This window comes from Falco biarmicus, chromosome 15, assembly GCF_023638135.1.
Source record: "Falco biarmicus isolate bFalBia1 chromosome 15, bFalBia1.pri, whole genome shotgun sequence".
Classification (NCBI taxonomy): domain Eukaryota; kingdom Metazoa; phylum Chordata; class Aves; order Falconiformes; family Falconidae; genus Falco; species Falco biarmicus.
Genome location: NC_079302.1, coordinates 21,170,692 through 21,194,192, shown reverse-complemented (window position 1 = coordinate 21,194,192; position 23,501 = coordinate 21,170,692). Strand labels below are relative to the sequence as shown.

The following is a 23,501-nucleotide window of genomic DNA, read 5'->3' as shown; positions in this document are numbered from 1 at the left end:
CCGTTAGTGCCTCAGCAGAAGAGTTGGCCAAGAGTTGTCCGTTTCCCCAACTCTTTTTTTGTGGCGTCGCAGAGGAAGCACTGCTCTCAAGCAATCTTCGCTTCCTTGAATTTATTCTCTAGCTCAGCAGGGAGAGAAGGAAAAAAAAAAACCCACAAAAGGGAAGGGAAGAAGAGAGACCATGGCTGAGGCATCACTGCTGTTACTTTCCATTTCACTTTGGCAAAAGACTACCACCATGATATAAGAGAGAAGCTAATGAAAGAATTCCTCTGCTCAGCTTTTTATGCCAAAGCTGTATTTCTGCCACTACTGACTGGCTCATTATTTTTCTGTTACACTTGAAATCCAGATCCCAAGACTCATCTATCAATGAAAACCAATGAAAATGGCAGATGGAAGGATATCCTTCATCACAGATTGCCCTAAAAGGTAAACCCAGATTTTGCATGCATGGACAAACTGTTTCTGCATCTGTTTTTGCATAAACAGTCATGATACCTATGCATATTAGATCCATAAAATACTATGTTAAGAAGCAATCTCCATTTGTCATTACAGTCCATCTGGTATAACATATACTGGTAAGGAGATGATGCAAGTTAAAATAGATATGCTTACAAGTAGAATCTTTATTTAGTTCAAATAACAGAAACATGTTAAATTACGCATTGAAATTATGTATGTGATGAAATGCTAAGGATGAAGGATGCAAGGGAAAAAACGGCATAAGAGAGTGGAATTTAACCTGAAAACAGTAGTGCCCTCACTTTCAAAGTAGTGAATGCTGCCAGCTGCTCTGAAAAGCTTGGAACCAAGGGATCTCCAGCAGCTTTGGCAGTGGGAATGCAGGGCACCTGCTGCCTGCGGGTTACGGGGGATTATGGGCTTTCTTCACACTAACATAACTCAAAGTTCTGCACCGAAGGTCGGACACTGGAGGCTGCAGCAGCCTCTGACTGATTGAAACACAAAGTCCTCCTGTTGAAGGCAGTGGGGTTTTTTCATCACAGTTAAGTGTATGTAAGTTTTAACTAACGCTCCTGTTGCTGAGGTCTGCATTTTGAGTGTAACCACATGCATTCAGCCAGGCACTGTGCTCCAGATTTGGTCTGGGTTTTTTCAAAGTGATTCATCTAATCCACTCCCACTGACCTTGTCATGTTGTGCTTTGTGAGGACATCCTTCACCCTCAGCCAGGCACTGTACTTTGCCATCACTGCCATTCCCTGGTAAAAAGCATGAAGGCAAAAGGCAAATGAAACTTACTGGTGGTCTTTAATACTGGAAAAAGAAATGTAGAGCCCAATTTTTTAAAACCATTTAAATAAAACTCAGCAAGATATCCTGTGCGGAAGAAGAAAATACAACATTCTAATTCCTAATTTATTAGGATTCCCACATAAATAAAAGGTAGATGTGGTTGTTAACTAACAGTGGACTGAAAATCTTTTCAACAAGAGCTGAATAGAATCCTTACTTTTAGTGTGTATGTGCCACCCACGTTTTTCTCTGTGATTAATTATGTCACTGTAATCTTACCATCCTCTTCCCATGGGCTTGGGTCATCTGGTCGATTGCAGACTGGTGACAATAGTAGATTATCCTTGGGCTCAGCGATAACCTCTTGTATCAAGGGTTTTGATGGGGTTGCTCGTTTATCTTTGATCTCCAGGTACCTTACTGAATCAGCAGGCTCTGTAAAGAAGCTTTCAACAAGGGATCTTAAGTGCTCCTTTTCATGCCTTTTATGTATCTTAGACACATTTGAAAAAATTGGTGTTGGAACTTCTTCTACTGAATTCTCAAACATGCTTTGACTGTTTTCCTCTAATGCAGAATTGCTGTCATTTGCCATCTCAGAAATTATTTCAATCTTTGGGTGATACACCTGCTGTAAAGGTAGAAAATGTAATTGAAAATATATTATTCTAGATGTAAAAGCTAAGAGATGGGTAAATATCTCTTGGGTCCACATAACAGTAGACAGCTTTGATGTGCTGTTCTCCCAAAATGTATGGAAGTTGTGCTTTACCCACAGCACTACTTCTTTGTGGATGAATATTAGGTTAACTATTTCTCAGGCATTAGCGATGAACTGAGCCTAAACTATTAACAATCCATAAAAAAGATTATTTCTTTCAGCAATTCAGCAATGTGTGGGCTCAGTTCTATATTACTTCACCTCCAAAGAGAGGGACCTGACTAACATCTCTGTCTGAATTCACGTAAGAACTGAACACCCTTCGGAGCATGAGAGCTGCTAACAACTCCCTCAATAATCCTCTCTGTTCCCTTCCCTTATCTTTTAACTGGAGGCTTTGTTGGCCAAGACGTTTTGCAATGCTGTTTTAAGCCTGTGACCAAGAGTAAATAAATTCCATGCCTTACACTGACTGTAGGAAAAGTTTGCATTATCTTGGAGGGACTTGTAAAAACATGTACTGTATGTACTGTATCAGCCTCTGTCTCCAGCAAGGCAAGTATGAGTCAACATCAGCATGAGAATCAAAGCTGTGCTTTTAATCTTTGTTTTCTTTTTCTTTCTTCTCTTTTTTGTTTATAGGCTTTTGCCTAGAAGGTTAGTTTGAGCACAGCACAACACTAATGTGGCCATAAGCTGCCTTGTATCTGAGTAGTTCCACAGTGGAGCAGAGGAGTTTAAATCTCTCTGTGTTTTCAGTTGAAAAGTCTGACTTTATTCAGTAGCAGGCAATTTGTTTTCTCTATTCAGTCCTTCGCAGCATATTAGTACTAGTAAAGTATCTTTTAAGAGCAGTCTTAAGGTGCTATTAAAAAATTAATCTTACTTAACTGTTGCATTACTTGATCTTAGGTTTTCATTCTCCCATTTTGGCAATGCAGTAATATTAAAAATCAAATTTTAAAAAGACTTGTAAGTGGATAGAGAAGATCTGCTGGAACATCTATTTTAGTTTATAAATGCAAAACTGATTACATCTCCAGAACCAGCATTTCACAATTTAATTATCCTCATTTTGCAAAACACTTATAGGTGTCTTTGGGGTAGCTTCATCACTGGAATAAATATGAATCTTACCTTTTGAACAAAGATTTCCTCTTCTGGTGAAAATTCATTTACATCTAGATCTTCTAAATCAGGCAGTTCCTGAAGACAAGCACAAGATCATTAATCAGTGGGAAAAGCTCCTGTAAACGATAACATACAACATTTCTATCTCATTGGGAATCTTCTTCAAAACAACGCTTCTCAGGGTAAGAGGCCACAGCCAGCAATACCACACTGTCATCCTCTCCAAGATGACAGTTTTCTCTGTTAAGCATATGTGGGAAAAGGAAAATTCATCTGTCTCCGGGAATAGCAGATGGGAAGGCAATAACCCGAATGTCACACTGAATGTTATTTTCTACTATGCTGTGCGAGTATGAAGGAAAAAAGATAAACAGTCAAATCAAGACCCGCAGTCTACCTGAAACTGTTTATCTGTAAACTGTTAACCTAAATACATCTAATAAGCAATGTTTTACTGTGCATACCTCATAATTAAGGATACAGAACTGCAAACTTGCAAACTTGTTGCTGGGAACTGTTTTTCTTCAGACAGGTCCAATAATACCTTTCTGCCACTTTTTTTTTTTTTTTTTTAGTGTAGGCCAATACTGGTAAAAGTGTCTCCTTTTAATTTCAGGTGTTTTTAGAGCTTAATGATTTTATAGCAAGGTGCCCAGTGTAGTAGCATCAGGAACATCTAATCTGTACTGTCTTGCATGGTGAAGATTATTACAGAATTAAAGTCAACAAAGGAAACTTCTGTTTCCTGATATGGTTGTACACAGTGCGGCATGTCCTGAAGTCACAGAGCTTTATAAGAACAGCATTAAAAATGTGCAAATTAAGATTTGAGACCAACGTTAGTAGGTGGAATTTGATGTCAATAGGGAAGTGAAATAGCTGTCAATCCTGTTCCAAACCAAAACTGCTTACTAGAAGTTATCCAGGTTTAGCTGCACAGAATGTCGCTCAAACACTGCCAAGGCAGTGCAGCAACATGAGCTTGTTTCTGCTTGACAAAGGGATGTCATAACCACCGCATTACAAACCCTCCTCCACTTTTCTCCCTTATATGACTACTGAGACCATCTACTGACTCCAGAATACGAATGAAGACGATAGTGCTGCTCCAGAGCTTCTCACGATTGGCGTCCTCACAGCCATTCCCTGCTATGACAGCACTAAGTCTTTTCGGAAAATCTGCAATAGCGTAAGTATTGGAGGTTGTTGTGACAAGCTCCTTCCATTACTAAATTTCAGCAGGAGAGCGAAGTAGCATAGAACACTGAAATTTGACTTAGTGTGTAATTTGGGTTTGTTTTTTCTTCTGTAGAGTTAGAATAGTCACACTTTTTATGTGTCAAAAGAAACCCCATGCGTGTATGCTGAAGAGTTCCTTTTATACTATCTTAAAAGTTTCTGCAAAGGAGCTTGCTATGGTGCCATATAGCATCAAAAATAAAAAAGACATTGAATGTATGAGATCTTCACGTTGCGGGTACCTACATTATTGGTATTTATTTAAAGCTTTTATTTCAGACCCTGTAACATCTGCTTATAAAAATAGTACTGTATATACTTGGAATTGCTGCCAGTTCTCTCCACTATCCTTGTTACACCTGTTACTACAAACAGCCAAACAGGAGGATGCAGCAGTAAGCTCTATGAAGCAGTGGGCTGAGCCCTTTGCTAACAGGATGGAATTTTTTCCTGGGAAATTAAGAGCATGGAAAAGATACAAATGACTTTTCTAAGGCACTCCAGTAAGAATTTAGTTAACAGTGGCAGTATAAGAGATCAGAGAGTGTAGTAAGTGCTCTGGGAAATCATAACCTCAGAAGTTTGTTCTTGCTAGTTATGTCATAATCTGACACTGTCAGTTTAGCAGCACTGTCATAATCAGGGCATATTGAATAGTTCTCCTTTGAAGTGAGATTGTATTTTTCAGCAATATCCATGTTCTCCTCGTGATTAAATGTGGTTAAACATGTCAAAATATTTGCATCATCAGATAGAAATTTTAGATAACAGAAGACCATATTACGAACGTCAATCACTTATTATATATGTGAATAATGCACATTCTACTTTTCTTGGAAATATACCTAAAACTTATAATTTGAGAATCAATTTATAACATCTAATAGTGCTAGCTAACATTTACAATGAGTGGGTGGCTCTTTCTTCCTTATGCTTTTTCTGCAATAGTTCACATTCTCAACTGTATATTGCATTTAAGTTTTGCCTAAGAGGATGCACGTATCCACTAGATTCTTTTTGTTGTGATTTCTGTTTTTTAAAAGAGAATCCTCATTAACTTCTCCAGAGAAATCATGAAGATAGACAGTCAACTTCAGGCGACTTATGGCCAAAGGACAAAATAAACTTTGGAAGCAGTAGTAAATTCTTTATACATGCTACTGGAGAGAATGAATACCCCTACAACTTCCCTTTTTTGGTTTTTTTTTCCTTCTTTCCTTTAACTTTTCCTAATAGTAGGCCTTTCTTAGAAACATGGCCATATAGTTTTATTAGGCAGGATCTTACAAGAATTAATTTGGGAGCAGACAAGACACAAATCTGAATTTCTCAAAATCTGAATCCAATACATACATCAAGATAAAGCTTCTCTGGAGTCTCTAATTTGATCTGTTTGATTTCAGCGTATTTGTCCAGTTCAGGAAGTGTGGCCTTTTCAGCAGCTGCCTTCTCTCTTGGTAGATCTAAAGAATAAACAATAGTTAGATGCAAAGAACTAACTGAATAAAAAGACTTCCTATATTGCAACAGCAAGCACTGCAAAACCAAGCTGCTGGGGACCTGACTACCATTACAAAATTCACAGCTGAATCCAGCACTCCATCATATTCTTGGGCTCCCTTACATTGCATAAATTAATATTTGCATTTTGCCATAACGTGTTCCACAGATCTACAAAAGCATTCTTCCATTTTGAAGAATGGAACAGCCTTCTGTTTGAAGGCACAAAACCACCTTGAGAGTGATGTCCAGCTTAGCCTGACAGACAGACTGCACAGTTACATGGGAGCAAGGGAAACCCATAAGCTCTCCTGTCCTGTCACTAAATCTGGTACACTTGAGAAGTGGAATTCCACCTTTATATAGCAGAAGTTGCAGGTTCAGCCCTCAATTTTTTTTTTTTTAATTTAAAGAATATTTTAACCGGTATTACTTGATTTTCACCTAGTCACTGTGGAAAACTAACGGGCTGTTCTCATCTATGAATCAGTTGGTTTCAATCACAGCAGAGGCAGTGCTACACTAAGGTTGGCTTGTTGTCTCTGCATCCTCAGTTTTGTTTGATTTTTCACTGTGCACATTACCGTCTGTCTTCTTGTTGAAGTCTGAGCATTTGTAACAGTTTGATTCTTGTGCATCCTCTTGAACTCTAGCAAGAATATTTCCGGATGTGAAATCCGTGTTCTCTCCCCTATTTGGTAGAAGTGTTATCACTTCATCATGAACATCAAAATTTTCATTTCTAAATGTCTCTGTCTTCTCTTGAGTTTTTTCCTCTTCTGATATATTTGAAGTCTCTGATGTATTAGAATTTCCACCACTGTCATCTGAATTTGCAGGCGCTCCTACAGAAGAAACAAGTTCCTTAAAACTGCTGAGTTAATCTACCATTACTCCTTCTAAATATCCCAACTTTACTGCATCGTCTTAATAGGTTGGCCTAAAACCTGCATCACAAGCTCCTACTTTGGTTGAGCAGCTATTTGTGGATCAGTAGTCCTCCCAAGATTACAGCAATGTTCTGGATTTTCACGTCTCAACTCCCCAGCAAATACAGTTCCCCAGCAAAAAAACTCATCTAGAGAAAACACTATAGTAAACAATTGTCTGGTATCTGTAGTTAACTTTGAAAAGACTCACAATATTTAAATATATGCTTGAGCGTTTTGATGGATCAGTGACAAATGCTGAAGTTATCCATCTCCTTTATGCTAGCAGAAAAAGTTTTACTTGTTAAGTCAACGACATTTAATTTTAGAGCCCGTGAAACCCCAAAATGTATCAGGTAGATAAAAACTCTTTCAGTGCTGTTTAACCTGAGCACTTCACATACTTCACATAGTGCGTACTTCACATAGGAAGGTTATACTGGGACCTATTTCTGGTCATAAACGTCTGTCTCCTTGAATAAAGTGACAGGAGAATTTGGCATAAAAAAGGGCAGTAAGTGAAGCAAATTATTAAAGACCTTCCTCTTACTGCCTGTATTACCACTGCTGTGGGCTCTAGGCTGAAGCTGTCACTCTTAGCCAACGCAGCAGTGGAGAGGTGCCTGGGTAGGGACTGGTGAGGCGGTTATCACTGGGTCTTACTGGAGCCCAAGTGGCTATTGAGGCCAGCCCTGTTCTGCATCTTGGGGAAGAATCGCTCTTGTGGTGTAACTGCCTGCCCCCACCCATGAATGCCTGCTGGAGCCATCGCTGCCCTGGCTAGCACCTGGTTGCTGTGGTGACAAGCACAAGAGCTTGAAATATCGGGACAGAAAGTGGTTTGTTAGGGTTTTTTTGCTTCATCAGCAGTGAGAAAGGTGATGATTGCTTAAAATCATTGTGGTTAATCTAAGATGCACCAAGACTAATAAAGTACTGAGTATGGGGAAATAAGTTTCATAAATATATTCCAAAAATTGCATCAGCCTCCTTCTGAACATTTAGGAACTATTCATTTATTTTAAACATTCAAATTGAAGCAGACACAGACATCTTCAAAATTAGTAATGACAAACCTTCTAGGATGTCTGCTGCACCTCCATTTCCACGTTTTGCACTTGCCTCCCTTTCTTCCATGTACTTTTGACTTTTCTTTTCCTCTGCTTTTTTCCGGATCGCTGCTAAAGCATTGATGCTATCTTCAGTTTTTTTTCTCTCTCTAGTTTGCCATTTTTCCCTTTCTGCTCTCTCAGCTTCAAGCCCTCCAACAGCCCAGGCTTCTGCACAGGCTCTAATGAAAACACAAAAGCTTGCTGTAATATAGCTATAAAAGCCTATCTTTACAATGTGAGATTAACTTAAACTTAAAATAGCTTGCAACAGCATAAAATAGCTGCAAGAATAAAAAGCAGCCATACAGCAGTGACAATCCCATATGCAACAGGGGTGCACATATATCTTATCTTGTATGTGGAACTGCAACAAAAGAAACAAAGATATTCAAATGCTGGTGATTACACCACCGGAGATCTGTCAGGAGTGTTGATCTTGTCCCTGCTTTTCCAGACACCTGCTCAATTTCTGTTGAAATCAGGATTTGGCCCTGGTCTACAGACTCTGCACATAACAATTCTGTTCAAGAATTAATTCTCCTTTGAAAAAACACAGGGGTTTTTTTAGGTATGTTAGATATAGGACTCTGTAGTATAATACCCTTGTACTCAAAGTCACCCACCCTCAATAAGTTATACTGGTCAGTCTTCCTTTTCTTCCATGACAACATTGACAAAAAATGGGTGAGTGATCATCAGCATTTGAGCTTTACTGCTGTGTAAAGAAGATGGCTCCGTTTCTTACCTATCCTTTGGAAAAACTGGTCTGTCATCCAGATATGTTAGTTGTTTTAGTCGAACAATAAATGTTTTTCTATAATTAGTAATTTTCTTTATCACTTGGTTACCCATCAAATTCAGCACACGCTAGAGAAAGAAGGGAAACCATTTTTAAAGTTGAGTAGCAAAACCCCCAATCTGGACATGCACTTTCCCGATTGTTTCAAAACCAAGAAGTGAATAAAACATCCTGGGTGCTACAGGTAATCTACAACGAACCAAATAATGTTCAATAACATTCCTTTTAGACTGACAGCTATTGTGCACTGGACTACCCGGCAAAACCATTTAATGGGATTCATCCACATACGTGATACAAACCCTCAGCTATATTCGGCTTACCAAATTAGGCATGGTCTCCAGAATAGTTATAATACTTGGATCACTTAGATTGTTGTAGGAAAGATCAAGAACGGAAATACTTGGGCATTCTTGCAAGTGCTGTATGTCTTCCACTGTCCGTAACTTATTGTGAGCAATCTGCAGAGTCTGCAGGACTTTCAGACAAGCTGTCAGACAAGAACATTACAACAAAAGGAAAGGTAAGTGTCATTGCTTCACATAGGGCTTTCTGGAGCAAGTAGAAAACTGCATTCTCAAAACAATTGTTTATATTGAATTGGGAGTTTTTTTCCTGAATTTGATATTCTGTTATATGCACTTTTTGGCTAGGTCTCAAAAGCTGCTTTCTTCACTGTGGGAAAAATAGTTGTTTGGTTTTGGGATGCTGGCTGCTTTTAATTCATGTTTCAAACTAGTCAGTTACATAAAAGCAAGAGCTTGTGTTTCATATTACTCCCAATGTACACAAATAATAATGTAGAGGAATTCTTTTATTTTCTACTGAAAATGGAGTAGGTCCTGTAACAGACATAAAACATGTGGTAATCAGTCTGCAACTGCCAAAGCACATCTTAACTGTAAAGTAAATGGTGAAAACTAGACTGTCAGCCTGTCTGCCACACAGATGGGTACTAAGATGTTATTAAGAAGTGAAGAAAAGCTACTTAAATGTCCTAGGTATCCACGTGAATGTAATTACTATGTCTTCTTTGGTTTCCCATCTATTAAATTACAAAATACATAGGTGTGACTCTTCAATAGAAGCCTTGAGGACTTTGGTATGGGATATTGTGCAAAAATTTTAACATGAATTAAAAAAACCCTTGAAACTAGTGCCACTAATAATAGCATAGATTAGTCACAGTTTGGGAACGTGGGTTCGTTATCAGTTAAAACATGTTGCACCAAAAGTTCTTACAGAGATTCTCAATGGTCTCAATGTAGTTGTTACTGATATTGAGGGAATCCAGCTTTTGTAAGGGTTCAAGGTTTTCAATTTTCTTAATTAAATTGAGTTGCAAGTAGAGGCAACGCAACTCTGTCAGAGCCTCCAAATTCTCAATTTTTGTTAAGCCATTGCATTCCAGCCATAAACACTTCAATCCAGTATACTCTTCAAGATTTTCCAGGCGCTCAAATCCTGCAGGAAAAGATGTTTTAAAATGAAATGGCATTGGCTAAAATCAAGTCTTTGATAAAGTAAATTTCATTAAACCAGTGCTGCTGAAACAGCCTGTGAGAACACCTGTACTGAAGTTGCGGCCAATATTTCCACTGAATTAATAGTACAGTACCTGGCCCATAAAGGGCAAAAACATAGAGGCACCTATTCTGGTCTGTATCTTGTGCAGTCCTTTAGATGCTCAAATAATACATATTGAGAAAATAGCAAAAACAAGGCCAAATGCAGAAGGTAGATTTAGCATGTCCTATTTATTTAAAACAATTCTTACACTAGCCTGAACAAGCTAACCGTATCATGCAAAAACCTGCTCAAAGATCACAAGAGGATGATCCATGTTCATTCTAGCAATGTCTTCTTGTTTCAGTAGTATTTGATAATGTACAGCAAGTCTTTACTGTTTGTTTTCTTCCTAACCATTTTTATTTGGCAGTAAAAAAGTTCTCAAAGCTGGAAAACAGCTTCTTTATACAAACACACTTAAGAAGAAATATATTTATTTTCCTCTGAAAGACATTTATCAGACTACTGTTTGGGGGGGAGGGATAATATCCGTTGATTCTTACTGATCCTTTGAATGACTCCACAAAGTAAAGTCTATAATCAGTTTACTTTTCTACTTTCATATTGACTCATTTTGTTTCACTGTTTCATTATTATATAAAATTATGTTTCTAATTTAAAAGAATTATCAGATACCTTACTTCAGTAAGCCATAATTCTCTGCTAAAACACTACTTAAGAGTAATAAATCTATAGTCATGTCCATATCTTACCTTTATAATGCAAGTAAAGTGTATCATTTAAGCATGGGGTCAAGTATAATTTCTGTTGTTTACAGATGTCTTTCAGAATCTTTTTTGTCATTCTAAAATAATAATGGGAAGCAGAAGCAAAACAAAAAATGTATTTCAGTACACATTCTGAAATGTTCTTTTATGTAAGAGAAATAGCTACAGCTTTCAAGACTACACTCCAAATAAAAAAAAGTAGGTTTCTTTAGAGTAGCTTTCCATTTCTACCTGTTTGAAGTGAGCTCTTCTGCTGAAAAACAGAAACTACATAGGAGAGTGGGTCAGGAATTAAGAGTCTGCCTTCTTGGAAAAGAGCAGCATGATCCTGTGTTAGATTCTGGTTCCTTCCTCTCCAATTCTTTCCTCCATTCCTTGCTGCTTTGGTGCAGGATCTTTGGTGGCATAGCCAATATGCAATGTTTTTCTCAGACTACAAATTCAATAGTTACCAACCTAACATTTTAATGAAATGCTGATTCTGAAATAGCACTCAAGACAGTTTTAATACACAACTGTGATTGGTTAGGAATACCACAGAAAGAAAATGAGTAATACCTGTTCAGTTGTAATTGCTTAATGTTCATCTCCACTCCTTTTGGGATGCAAGTGAGAAGCAAGAAAAGGTTACTCAGGGAAGCTGTGGCCTGCAGCTGAACAGGGCAGGGGCAGACGACTTGGCAAAAGGACTTGGGCAGAAAACTACAGTGTGAAACAGCAGGGGCTGCGGGGGCAAAGCACTTGGGTTGCAGCCAACAGCAGCCAAACAAGGCCACAGCTGCACACAGCCGTCAGCAGACAGAAAACCCCCAAAGTGGTGGGTATGTACACAGGTGGCCTGAAAACTGTTAAAATAGAAATGGATCACAGCAAAGAGCTGCTGATGGGATGTGTTACACTGTTATCTGGGGACCCTGTGCTAGACAGCACTGGATCAACAGGTTTATAGTTGATAGTGTCCTGTTATTCTTTGCAAAGTCTCTGCTAGGGAACTGTTTTTCAGCTACATAAAATTTAGTAACATTACAGACAAAACTTGAGAACCCATGAGGAAAACACCTAGCAAAAACATTCCATGCAGAAAATATCTGTATCTTCTTGCTTAGGAAGATTAGATTTTGTAAAACAGAATTCCAGAATAAAACTTCTAGTAGATACCCCTCACTTAAAGAAATATTGCAGAAGTACAGTGTTAAATGATCCAAAATTATTTTCTACTTCTCAATTCCATATTAGCAAATCAAACTTTGCATTTGTGGTCATAAGTATTTGCAGGCCTAAGGTCTGTAACAGTAAGATTTTCTTAGCGTGGAGATATTTTCAAAATAACAAAAAGACTTGAGTAAATGCATTGAAATTAAACCTTTCATAATGAATGTGCTTTTAGATATATTTACTTACTACACTACAAATCTCAGTATTGCTGAAGAGCAAAACTGTAATACTGTCAACTAGTCAATTGAGTTCCTGGGACAATACAAAATATGATTGTCAGCTTGTAACTGCCCCGTAAACTAAATGTGGCCAATACAAACCTCTGAAGGAACAAAAGATTTTTAAACTTTAAGCAAAATCTTTAAATACATGCTGTTTTCTTGTATTGTCAACGCAGGTACATTACTGTATGCTAGCTACTTGCAGTATATCCCACTGTTTTTCACTGTGCTATTTGTAGTAGCATTTAATCAAATTATTAGCATCCTCAGGCAAGTTATAGAATCATAAAACGTGTTCCTTCAAAACACTGATTCTTACGTGCAGTTATTGCTGTCTGCCATCACTCTTCACGAGAACTTAATTCTGAAGCATGTCAGGATGATTAGCCCAGAATAATAAAGTTTTCTATGTAAGTACAATCCAATCCACCTCCTGGTAACTCAGTGAGTTTTTCCCTTGACTTTAAAGGACTGTAACTGTCCCTAATAAAACAGCTACGTTAAAGTTAGCAGCAAGATAAATTTTGGGAAGTTTCACCAACATGTAAGCAGGTATGGAGGGTAAATGTTCATTGTTCCTTATATATCACTCCATAACTAACCCATGTGACCAGACTTTCAACAATGTTATTAAGTAGTACCAAATATGGTTTTTAACTTTATTAGTTGCTTGCAACATGCTTAATTGGAGATAACACAAGAATAATCCCATTTCACAACTATTAACGAACCTTCATTGCAGCATATGCTGGTTTAGGCTGGACCAAAATCAGAGCCAAAGCTTACAAAGGAGGTGTGTCTTATTGTCAACTACCTGAGGTACCTCTGGATTTCCTCTGCTGAAAATTATCCTGACAACTGTAATATTTACCTAGTGATGAATTAATACAATACATTGTCTGAATTGTTGCTGAGAAATGGTCAACTCTACCAACAAATGACTCTCAAAAGAGTTTGCACAATTTTCTACATATCCATTAGACTACACCATGAAGTCAGAATGCCGTTTGCTACTGTGGCCATTAAAAAAAGCTGTACAAATGCTGGAACTATCACTAATTCCTGATTTATTGATTATTCTTAAATTCATCTTCGAAATTGTTCTCCTGAATTGACATGTTGAATAACAAAACTCACATTGACTTCAGTGATGCCAAGATTTAAATAGAAAACATCCACAAATAATGTATTACCTTACACAGCCCTGCTCTTCTTCTGTCCTTTGACTGGATGAGCTGGTTACAGATTTGTGATCACCATCTGATTTTTGTCCATTCTGTTGATCTGCTCTGGACATACCGCTGATAGCTTTCTCTTGAGTTTTAATATCTTTACAAATAAGAAAACAAGTTGCAGTTTAGAAGCACCAGTGGGGAAAAAGTGTCATGTTGGCAATTACTTTAGAGGAATCTTGAAGAGCAGTTGAATGAGACTTTCCAGAAAATAAGTGCTCTAACCAAGATTTTTGCCAACATTTTATATGAAAGGAAGCTTAATTTTTGTAGAGGGCAAAGTAGTAAAATAAGCAGTAGCAAAATAAACTGTTAAAATCCACTTTTTTTTTTTTTTTTTTTTTTACATCTGGAAGTCAGGTAGTACGCACTGGTCTTAAAGTACTGGCATCAATGTGGTCTTAGACATCCACTATATGTTACATTTAATTAATGATGATTTGAGTTTAACAAGGCTGCTAACTTTGCATGTAGAGAGACTACAGTAGCAGCATATCCGAGTCATCTCAAGCACTGTTTGTTAGCTTAGCTCTTCTACAAATTTACCCTTTTGTACACTTTGGAAAGCATACCCAGGGCTGTAATCATTCAACCTGTCTGTAGATCGCCTTTGATTAATTGCATTTTCAATACTTTTCAGATTCTTGCTCTGCACCTTCTAGTTGCACTTGTAGTGTATGCACTTAAAAAGAGACAAGCAAGATGATTGTACCAGCTCGTTTAAATATGATTGTCATTAAAACATTCAGAGGTCAGGCTAGCTGTATGATTGCAACACAGGACAAGGTATCCCTCCAGCAAGACAAAAGTAAAGACACAGAAGGAGGGAGGAAGCACAAGCAGATAGCAGTTGAGTAAGCCTCAGTTACGGCAAGATTTTCAGTGACTTTGCTGGGAGAAAGAATAAACTCGTAACGCATCCATGTGAGCTCTAACTAGCTCATAAACTAGACAGAGTTTATGTCTAGGCTTTATGCAAACTAAAGTTCCCTACATCAGTCCTAGTGAGCCAGCTGTATGGGCTCACCTGCGTTGAAAGAATTGCCTTCATTTTCTGTGTGGGTAGCTTCATTTCTGGTGGTGTTCAGAGATTCTCCCTCCAAGTATTCCCCTCCAAGGCCTTTGTCCAAGTCTCCGGTTTGTGATTGCATTTTAAGATTTGTGATTTAGACAAACGTCAGTATTTGGTGTACAATTCAACTCTTCCAGATAAAACACCTAAAGGTTTTAGTAGGAGAACCTGTTACAGATAAAAGACCAGTATGAGCAAATTATGAAGCCTGTGTGGAGTTGGCAGCCTGGGTCTACTCACTGTTGAGATACCAAAAGGCAGGGAGAGTTTACTTTAAACCCTGCCCACCACGGATCCCACTCAGGGGACACAGGACCACCACCAAGAAGCCTCTCTAAATAGAGAGTCACTTTTTTCCTTTGGAAGCTGCAGAGCAGAGGACGCAGCGATGGTGGCCCTTCGAGGCACAGCCCGCTCTTACGTAACGCCTGCCCCGCTGCAAGCCGGGCGGGCTCCTGAGGCAAACTTTAGTCTCCTCACGAGGCTGCAGGTGCTGTCACGTTTCCCCCCACACGCTTTTCGCCGCTACAGGTCGGTAGGTCTCTAGACAGGCCTCGTGTCCTAGAGCGCACCGCTCTATCTCCCATTAAACACACCCCCCCCCCGCTCCCGTTACCTGAGCCGGGCCCCAGGCGCAGGGGGTGGGCGGCCGCTCCCGGCCTCGCCGCGGTATGCACCGGGTAGATATAAACGGCGAGGGACGGGGCAGAGGGGTTGGAACTGTGCTCCTGCCGGCGGTCCTGAGGCGCGGACAGCCGCCCCAACCGCCTCAGCCGCCGCCGTCGCCATGGCGACGCCGCGCTGGCCCACAAGGCGCCGCGGCCGCTCCTGGCGGTGCCGCGCAGCTGCCGGCGGAGGGCCCGGCCCCGCGGCCCCGGGACTCCGGGCGGGTAACGGCCCCGCGGCGCGGGGTGGGGGGTCTTCCTCCGTTGGAGAGGCCCCGGGCTGGGAGCGGCAGGGCTGGGGCTGAGCGAGGGGCCGAGGCGCCGGGCCGGGCTGTGAGTGGGGCTGGTGGCGGGGGCGCGGTGAGGCCTGCGGCCGGGCCGGTCTGTCAGCGAGGGCAGGGCGGCGGCTAACGGCCGCGCAGCAACAAGCGGCAGCGGCGGTTGGGTTTTACGCTTGTTTTTAAAAATTATTTACTTGTGAAAATCATGTGGGGCACGGTAGTGTTTGTGCTGGAAGCCGATGTGGGGTTGACACACGGTGCTAGCCCGTGGCTCAAGGGTTCTCAAAGCTGGCCGCCACGGTAGGCGCAGGGCCTTGCTGGGAAATGGCTGGTGCTTTGGTGGTGCTGCCCCTCAGCTCCGTTCTCTGTCATCTAGCTTTCTGTGCTTGAAAGAGCTCCTTGTTTCTCATGTGCTCAGCCCTCTCCTGCTGGTTACCCTTGCCTCTTCCATAGGTGGTTCTTAATCTTCCAAAATTAGTTTTTATGTGCTGAGCTTCCCCAGTCTGCTTGGCCTCAAATTGTTTTATTACAGTATCCTTGATCAGTGTTATTGCAGGATAACTGACAGTAATTAAACCCTTGGATAAGGGCTAAATGGCTAAACCAGTGAGGCTGATGGTAGGTCATACCCAAATTTTAGCAGTCTGACTTGAGGCTTTTCAGCATCAAAATGGTGTTCAGACTGCAACATGCTGAATCTCAAAGGTTATCCATTCAGTCTGAAAAGTTTACATGGCCCAAGAGACAACTGTAATAATTGCCTGTGTCTTTTTCTTTTCTTTTTTTTTTTTTTTTCCAGGCTTGTGATCACCATGGCTGCAGTGGATCGTTTCTACCTCTTGTACAGAGAGATCAGTCGTTCCTGCAATTTTTACATAGAGGCCCTGGCTATAGTTGGAGCTTGGTACACAGTCAGAAAGTGTGTGTCTCTTGCGATTGACACTTACAGCATGATCAGGTTGCATTTAATTCCAAAGCTGGGTGGCGAGATCGATCTTGTCAAGCGTTATGGGAAATGGGCCGTGGTCACTGGTAAGAGACTGAAGCAGTGTATTTGCTTAGGTTTATAAAACATGCCAGTACTGTAAAGCTTGCTAGTTTGCACTGCTGAGTGAGCTTTATGTCATAAGCCGGGACCTGTATGATCTCTGGTTGCGAGTTAATCTGCTTGAGCAGTGTCAGTTGTTCAGTGCCAAAATAAATTCAATTCCTCAGGAGACTGGCATTCTGAGTATATTGACTGACTGCTGGGAAAGAATCACAGAGCAATTTTTCCCAAAACTTGCAAGGTACACCCTGAACGTGTACAGCGTAGACAGAGATACAGACAAGATCCTTTTTTTTTCCTATGGGGTTTCATACGTGCTCAAGTTCTTCAGCAAGGTTTAAGTCATATATCTCTGACATCCCAGCCTTTCATTAAGGTTCTACTTTAAGCTCTCTGTTGTTGTCATAGAAAATATAAAACTTGTATGTCGCGGGATAGCAGAACGTTGCTACTGACAACACTGTCTTTAATGTTGTGGCTTTGACATCAGCAGATTCAGTGCCACATGATCTCAGAGAAGAGAGTAAAGCTATAATTGAAAGAACTGCCAAAACTGGAGGCTGGGGCTGCTCTGATTTTCACCTTGGTTTTTTATTTTCTATTACAGGTGGCACAGATGGTATTGGGAAGGCATATGCCCAAGAGCTTGCAAAGCGTGGTGTCAACATCATCTTAATCAGCCGAAGCAAAGAGAAGCTGGAGGCTGTATCTAGAAGCATATCTGAAACCTATAAAGTGGAAACAGATTTTATAGTAGCTGACTTCAGCAAGGGTCGTGAGCCTTACCCGGCCATTAAGGAGGCTCTGAAAGATAGAGAAATTGGGATTTTGGTGAATAATGTAGGAATATTTTATCCCTACCCAGACTATTTTACCAATCTCTCTGAGGATATTCTGTGGGACATGATCAACGTAAATATTGTTTCTGCTAACATGATGATGCATATTGTGCTGCCGGGCATGGCAGAGAAGAAGAAAGGGGCAATTGTGAACATTTCTTCTGCATCCTGTTGTCAGCCAACACCAATGTTGACAATCTATGGAGCCTCTAAAGTAAGTTGGGCTGTAACGTTTAGTGGTATGCGCTGCAAAGGAGATTATAGGTTGTGTGGCTTTTTTGTTGTGTTTTTTTAAACCTATTCAGCAAGGATATCAAAATACTTCAAGTTTTTTTAGGGATTTGTTCAAATATTGGAGGTGAATGTTACATGTACTAAGCAGTAAACTCTTTATGCTTAAGAATGCTGGGCTTTGTACCAAAGTCAGTGCTATCTGGATTATTAATTGTGGCATAGCAGTAGTTCTAGGAAAAATGTTACCTTCCTCAGACAAATGATGTGCAAAGCAAAGTGGCAGTTCTGTGACACATTGGAAGGGCCAAGAATTTAATTTCCCTCTTCTTCAGCTGACCTGTGCAGACATACCTCAAGTTACTTACACACTAGTATTGGGTAGCAAGAGGGGCTATACTCGTCCTTAAGCCACCACTGTGAAGAGGACTGTTGGCAAATCAAGCCATTGCTTCACCTAACACCAAGGGGCAGAAAAAGGCTTCTTACACCATTTTCTGTACCATATTTTGGGAGAAGTGAAAAGTACTCCCCCCCCCCCCCCCCCCCCCATTACTCTTCCTGAGGAGATCCAGTCAATAATGATTAGGATGGGGAAGCTGGGCGATTCTGGAAGTACTAATGCTTGTGGGGATGTGGATTTATGCTGGATAACTTGCTGCTGAATCCACAAAAGCAACTGAGATTGTAGAAGGATCTCGCCTAGATCTGGTGTCTAAACACAAGTGATTATTGCTCCCAGCTGTTGGTGGGAGCTGTAGTCGTAACACCTATGCAGTCTTGCTCCTGGGATAGCTTTTGTGGGTGCTTTCTTTTGCCTGGAGCAAAACCAGCTCTTATTACCCAAGGTCTAAAACTCCTTGAAGATTTTTGTCAGTATAGGAATTGGCTTAAGATTCCTGTTTCTGTTGCAGAGTATCTTGCCCTTTGGTTATGCTAAGTGTATGCAGAACTGCAGTCTGAACTAAAACAAAGTACCTGAATGAAAAACAACAAAACCAAATGTAACCAAGGTTTCTTTGGCTGCCATCATTAATCCAAATCCTCGATCAGCAGTGCAGTTTAAAGCCTGACCTCTGAACAATTACACTGGCACAGAAGTGGAAACAAGCTGCTCTAGCAGCATTCTTAGTCTCTTTGTGTGTTAACAGTGCATAGTGCTTGAAGGGGTCGGTTTGTTTTGCTTTCCTAAAGCAGGTGTAAGAGCATTTGTAGAAGATGCTCTCCCAACAGTTTGTTGGGAATGGTGCTTTTGCGAGGCCATTTGGGAGCAGAAACATGTTCACTCACAAGCTGAGTCTAAAATGCTTTTTCCTGGGGGTAACTGGCTGTGGTGGCACAGCAGTAGCTTTAGCGTGGTGTCGGTGATGCTGCCTTGGTAAGAGTGAGCCATGCTTATTTTTCTGTCTGTTTGATTCCAGCATTCCCAGTTATCAGGCTTGTGCTTTTTTTTTGTTATTCTGTAAAAGTAAAATGAGCTAAAGGAGATAATAGAGCTACAGTTAAACAAATTAATATTTAATTTTGCACAAGGGAGTCCCAGGTAGTAATTAACATAGGTTCTGGGGGAAGATCAGTTGAATATGAAATTCACCTGTAAATCTATTAGAGTGGGACTTCATTTTATCATTTTGACAGTAGTATGTATACTTAGCTTGTGATGCCCTCAAACTAGACAAGGTGTTTGTTTTAGATGAAATAAATGTTTCTGTATTGTTTTTAAGCAGAAATTGTCAGATTGTTAAATTGACATCAGAGAATTAAGCAGTCACTTTGTCCTGCAAGTTACTGTTGCAGGTTTTTAGTAAACAAATAACAAAAAGAAATGTTGATGATACTTGAGAAATGTGTATTTTTATACTATTTTTTCAAGGTTTTGTAGCTGATGTGTAGAATATGTTACAACTTTTCTGTAATTCTAACAAAACTCTGCCTTGGGACTTGATTTAAAAAAAAATGCCTATCTGCTTTTATCTTTCTAGACCTACTTGGACTATTTCAGTAGAGCACTACACTATGAGTATGCCTCAAAAGGAATTTTTGTTCAGAGTTTAACGCCATTTGTAATTGCTACAAAAATGGTAGCATGCAGCAGTGTTACATCAAAAAGATCTTTCTTTTTTCCTTCTGCTGAAGAGTATGCTAGTCATGCTGTTTCTACTCTTGGGTTATCCACCAGGACTACTGGTTACTGGAAGCATGCAATAAAGGTAATAAAATTAGTTAAACTATTTCGTGTGTGTCAATAGAAGTAAATAAGATGTTTGCTTAGGAGTCCGAATAAAAACTGTTTGTATTCTGAAAAAGTGCAATATATATTGTAGGACTTACAGACTTTGTGCTGTATTTTGTCACTAATTCTGCTTTAGAAAATTATGCTTGGGTATGCATATTTTTAGGTTGAGAGAGTGAATCCAATTCCCACTTGAAATGCACAGCAAAAATGGGAAAGAAACAACTTTTTATTCAAAAGCACACTGGGCAAGCATTACATCGTCTTCTGTGAACAGAAGTACCTTTTTTTAATCTTAACTTATTGAGCATTTTTCCACTTTGGGGAAGAGTGGGTAGGAAGAATGGAGTAATAGCAGGGGAAAAAACCCCGTGTTTTTATTCTAAGCTACCTGGAAGCTGGTCCTCCATATGTTAGGTTGTAATCTTTGGGAGCAGACTGTGGGCTCCTGTCCTGGTTTCAGCTGGGATAAGAGTTAATTTTCTTCTTAGTAGCAGGTGCAGTGCTGTGTTTCGGATTTGGTGTGAGAACAACGTTGACAGGACACTGGTGTTTTCAGTTGTTGCTGGATAATGTTTATACTAAGTCAAAGACTTCAGTTTCTCGGGCCTTGCCAGCGAGAGGGTGGGAGGGGACACAGCCGGGACAGGTGATCCGAGCTAGCCAAAGGGATGTTCCATACCATATGATGTCATGCTGAGTATATAAACTTGGGGAAGAAGGAAGGTGGGAACATCTGGCATTGTGGCATTTGTCTTCCCAAGTAACCATTATGTGTGATAGAGCCCTGCTTTCATTTACGTGGCTGAACACCTGCCTGCCAATGGAAGGTAGTGGTGAATTCATGTGCAGGTTTTGCTTTACTTACTAGATTGTTCTTATCTCAACCCTGTGGTTTAACATTCCTTTCTGATTCACCTCCCCATCCCTTTGGGTGAGAGGGGAGTGAGCGAGTGGCTGTGTGGTGCTTAGTTGCCAGCTGGGGTTAAGCCATGACAGCTCCAAAGTAATCTTAGAAACACTGGTCACATATCATGTGTCCCTGACTAGTGGCTTTTGATAGGTTGAGTAGAGGAAATTGAAGAAGTGGGGATTAGTCCAAAAGGAATAAAAGGGACTGGAAGGATTCTGGCAAGATGTGGCAATAAAAGGAAGTGGACAGTATTACTGTTGTGAACTTGACAAACCGCTTCAGGATTTTTTTGCAGAACCTAACTATTCAGTTGTGGACACTACTTCCAAAATGGCTAAACATGTTTACTCCCAGTGGGTTAAATGTAAAGCTTAGCTGCTGATGTTCAAGCAGGTTTTGCCTTGCTTTATTGATAATTGGAGAAACTGTTTACTTTAATGGAATATGTCTTAATTTGTCCCTTCCTTTCTTCTTTTTCTTTTCTGTTGTCTGTCTGTGTCTCTCCACAGTTCACATTGGGTGAGCAGCTACCTGAATGGATCTGGGCATGGTTTGCAATGTATTTTTTTAGAATTATACGCAAGGAAGCTTTAACGTGCAAAGTGAAATAGGAGTATCCAGATGTCCTGCATAATGAGTACTTATTCTGATGGAGTGCTGCAAAAATGTTTAGTGAAGCGTGGTGGACTTCCGGTAACTTACCCATACCTTGTAAATGAGCTACATGTAACTTAGACATCAGAAGTCTGGATCCTCTCTCTATCCTTGTATTAAATAGCAGCTCTGCTGCATTCCCCCATGACAGAGAGCTGATCTTGTGCAGGTAAATCGCTGATTCTCTTCAAGGTAATTGCACAGGAGCAGGTACAGTTTTAATTGACAGTTAAGGACTATCTTGTATAGTGCTACACAATGTCAACTTGCAAAGCTAACAGAATTTGCCAGAAATCAGCTCCCCCCCAATGATGCTGTTCAAGAAGACAATTCCAGTCAACTGTATTGTTTCTTTAATATGTAGTTTTGTGTAGCTTTGCTGTCTTCTGACAGCAGATGTTTGTATGTTTAAATTGCAAATGTTGTTGTTCTTGAATGATGTTATTTAAGGAGCTCATAAAAATTAAGGTGTCTGGCAAGGTACTGTTGACTTTGAGGTTGTTTAAATGACTGAAAAGGTCTTACAGAGCCGTAAAGGAATTTGGAGATAAACTCGTATGCTTTCTTATTCCAAATGTGAATGATCTTGGTAATACTTCAAATGTGACTTCAGCAATCTGAAATATGGCTGGAGAATTGAATAAAGAATGTAAAAACACATCAGCTAAAGGAAAATAATGAAGAAGTAATGTTTTAATTTAAAAATACTGATTGGTTTCCTAAGAAAAAAAAACTTACTGAATTTTTGGTGCTGTAAGAGTAAGTACATACACAAAAACATTTATATAAACAAAAGCATCAAAATCAATGTCGTCTGGTATTATAGACAATTCGTATGTGTTGCAGGCCAGTAAATCTTCACATCTCGGTCAGGAAAGCTGTCCTTTCTGTGTATGTTTAGTTGCTACCTGAAAGAGGGGCATGACTTGGGAAGAATGTTCTCAATCTTTCTGTATTTTATGTGATCGTGAGCTCGTTAGTACTGCTTCTTTAAAGTTATACTGAAATATCAAACCCATGAGCTACCTATGCAGTATCTTACACAGCAGCGTGACTCAAGGGGCGTCCTCCCCTCCTTTGGGCTAGTATTTGTTACTTGAAAATTATGGTGCTGTATTTCGTAAGGGTGACAATGGGAGGTGGGTATACTACGCTAGCTACCTCCCTGAAATCCCTGATTGGAGAATATACAACAGTTGCGTTGTGTAGCTGAATAACAGTCACGATTATGAAGTGCCTGGCTGTTGTTCCTCCAGCTCTGGACTGGTGATGTTAGAACCTTGAGTTCTGATAGTGATGTCCCCCATGAAATTTTTATGATGAGCAGGTTTTGCAGAGAACAATGTAGTATTACTCATCCTCATCCAGTAAGCGACCGGGTACAAATCTGTTCGAATTAAGTTGTTTACGAAGTTTTATCATGTGAAATGCTGATTAATGCTTTAAAAAAAAAAAAAGTCCGAGCACACAAACACCTAAAAAACCAAAACACCCACCCCAAAAAAATCAAAAAGTCGTGATGTTTAATATAATGAATGTTATGTTGAGCACCATACTCATGCTTGAATGTACTGTCTGGAGGGGAAATTCAGGCTGTGATTTCTAGAAAGAAGGAGCTCTGTCCTTCCACGCTTTTGTACTGTTCAGTTGCTACAACCCTGTGTTCTCAGGTGTTTTTTTTGGGGGGGATAGAGAGGGGAGAAGGTCGAGGGCGGGGGGGGCATTAAAGGCAGGGACCCCCGAAGCGGTTCTGTTTGTTGCTGACCCCAGCCGACCCCGAAAGCGGGTTTGCTTCAGTTGTGCACAAGTACGCACTGGGTGTTGCAATAATGACTTATGCCTGTTTGCAAACGGGATGTAAACAAACGCATTTATTTTCAGCAAGGGCTTAAACAAAACTTGCGAAACGTGAAGCTGTAGAACATTTCTGATCACATTCCCCCCCTCAGGCGCTGCCAGACAGGCG

General features: G+C 40.2%; 2 protein-coding genes across 3 annotated transcripts; one reads left to right on the top strand and one right to left on the bottom strand.

Annotated features, from left to right (window-relative positions):
• Positions 1-524: 524 nt before the first annotated feature.
• On the bottom strand, positions 525-15,424 carry DNAAF1 (dynein axonemal assembly factor 1). Its single transcript, XM_056360374.1, has 13 exons — positions 15,288-15,424; positions 14,627-14,839; positions 13,561-13,696; positions 10,917-11,008; positions 9,877-10,098; positions 8,958-9,124; positions 8,581-8,702; positions 7,800-8,014; positions 6,379-6,639; positions 5,648-5,757; positions 3,062-3,130; positions 1,543-1,894; positions 525-1,229 (listed from the first exon to the last, which is right to left on the bottom strand). Exons 2-13 carry the CDS (start codon positions 14,748-14,750, stop codon positions 1,123-1,125), a joined length of 1,977 nt encoding a protein of 658 aa, XP_056216349.1. The 5' UTR covers positions 14,751-14,839; positions 15,288-15,424; the 3' UTR covers positions 525-1,122.
• A 28-nt stretch (positions 15,425-15,452) lies between these two features.
• HSDL1 (hydroxysteroid dehydrogenase like 1) lies at positions 15,453-22,277 on the top strand. Of its 2 annotated transcripts, none has more exons than XM_056360386.1 (5): positions 15,453-15,561; positions 16,417-16,649; positions 17,273-17,718; positions 19,718-19,945; positions 21,391-22,277. In XM_056360386.1, exons 2-5 carry the CDS (start codon positions 16,430-16,432, stop codon positions 21,490-21,492), a joined length of 996 nt encoding a protein of 331 aa, XP_056216361.1. In that variant the 5' UTR covers positions 15,453-15,561; positions 16,417-16,429; the 3' UTR covers positions 21,493-22,277. The 2 variants fall into 2 exon arrangements, with proteins under 2 accessions (XP_056216361.1, XP_056216360.1); XM_056360385.1 differs by lacking the exon at positions 15,453-15,561 and adding an exon at positions 15,805-15,917.
• The last annotated feature ends 1,224 nt before the right edge of the window (positions 22,278-23,501 follow it).

Bases quoted from the DNA above. Each gene is read 5' to 3' on its own strand.
- DNAAF1 (XM_056360374.1), bottom strand. From the start codon at position 14,750: ATGCAATCACAAACCGGAGACTTGGACAAAGGCCTTGGAGGGGAATAC. The intron at 13,697-14,626 runs GTGAGCCCATAC...TTATTTGTAAAG, and splicing joins AGGCAATTCTTTCAACGCAG to ATATTAAAACTCAAGAGAAA. The intron at 1,230-1,542 runs GTAAGATTACAG...GCTTTTTACCAG, and splicing joins AAGCCCATGGGAAGAGGATG to GGAATGGCAGTGATGGCAAA.
- HSDL1 (XM_056360385.1), top strand. From the start codon at position 15,823: ATGTGGGGCACGGTAGTGTTTGTGCTGGAAGCCGATGTGGGGTTGACA. The intron at 16,650-17,272 runs GTAAGAGACTGA...TTTCTATTACAG, and splicing joins GAAATGGGCCGTGGTCACTG to GTGGCACAGATGGTATTGGG. The intron at 19,946-21,390 runs GTAATAAAATTA...GTCTCTCCACAG, and splicing joins ACTGGAAGCATGCAATAAAG to TTCACATTGGGTGAGCAGCT.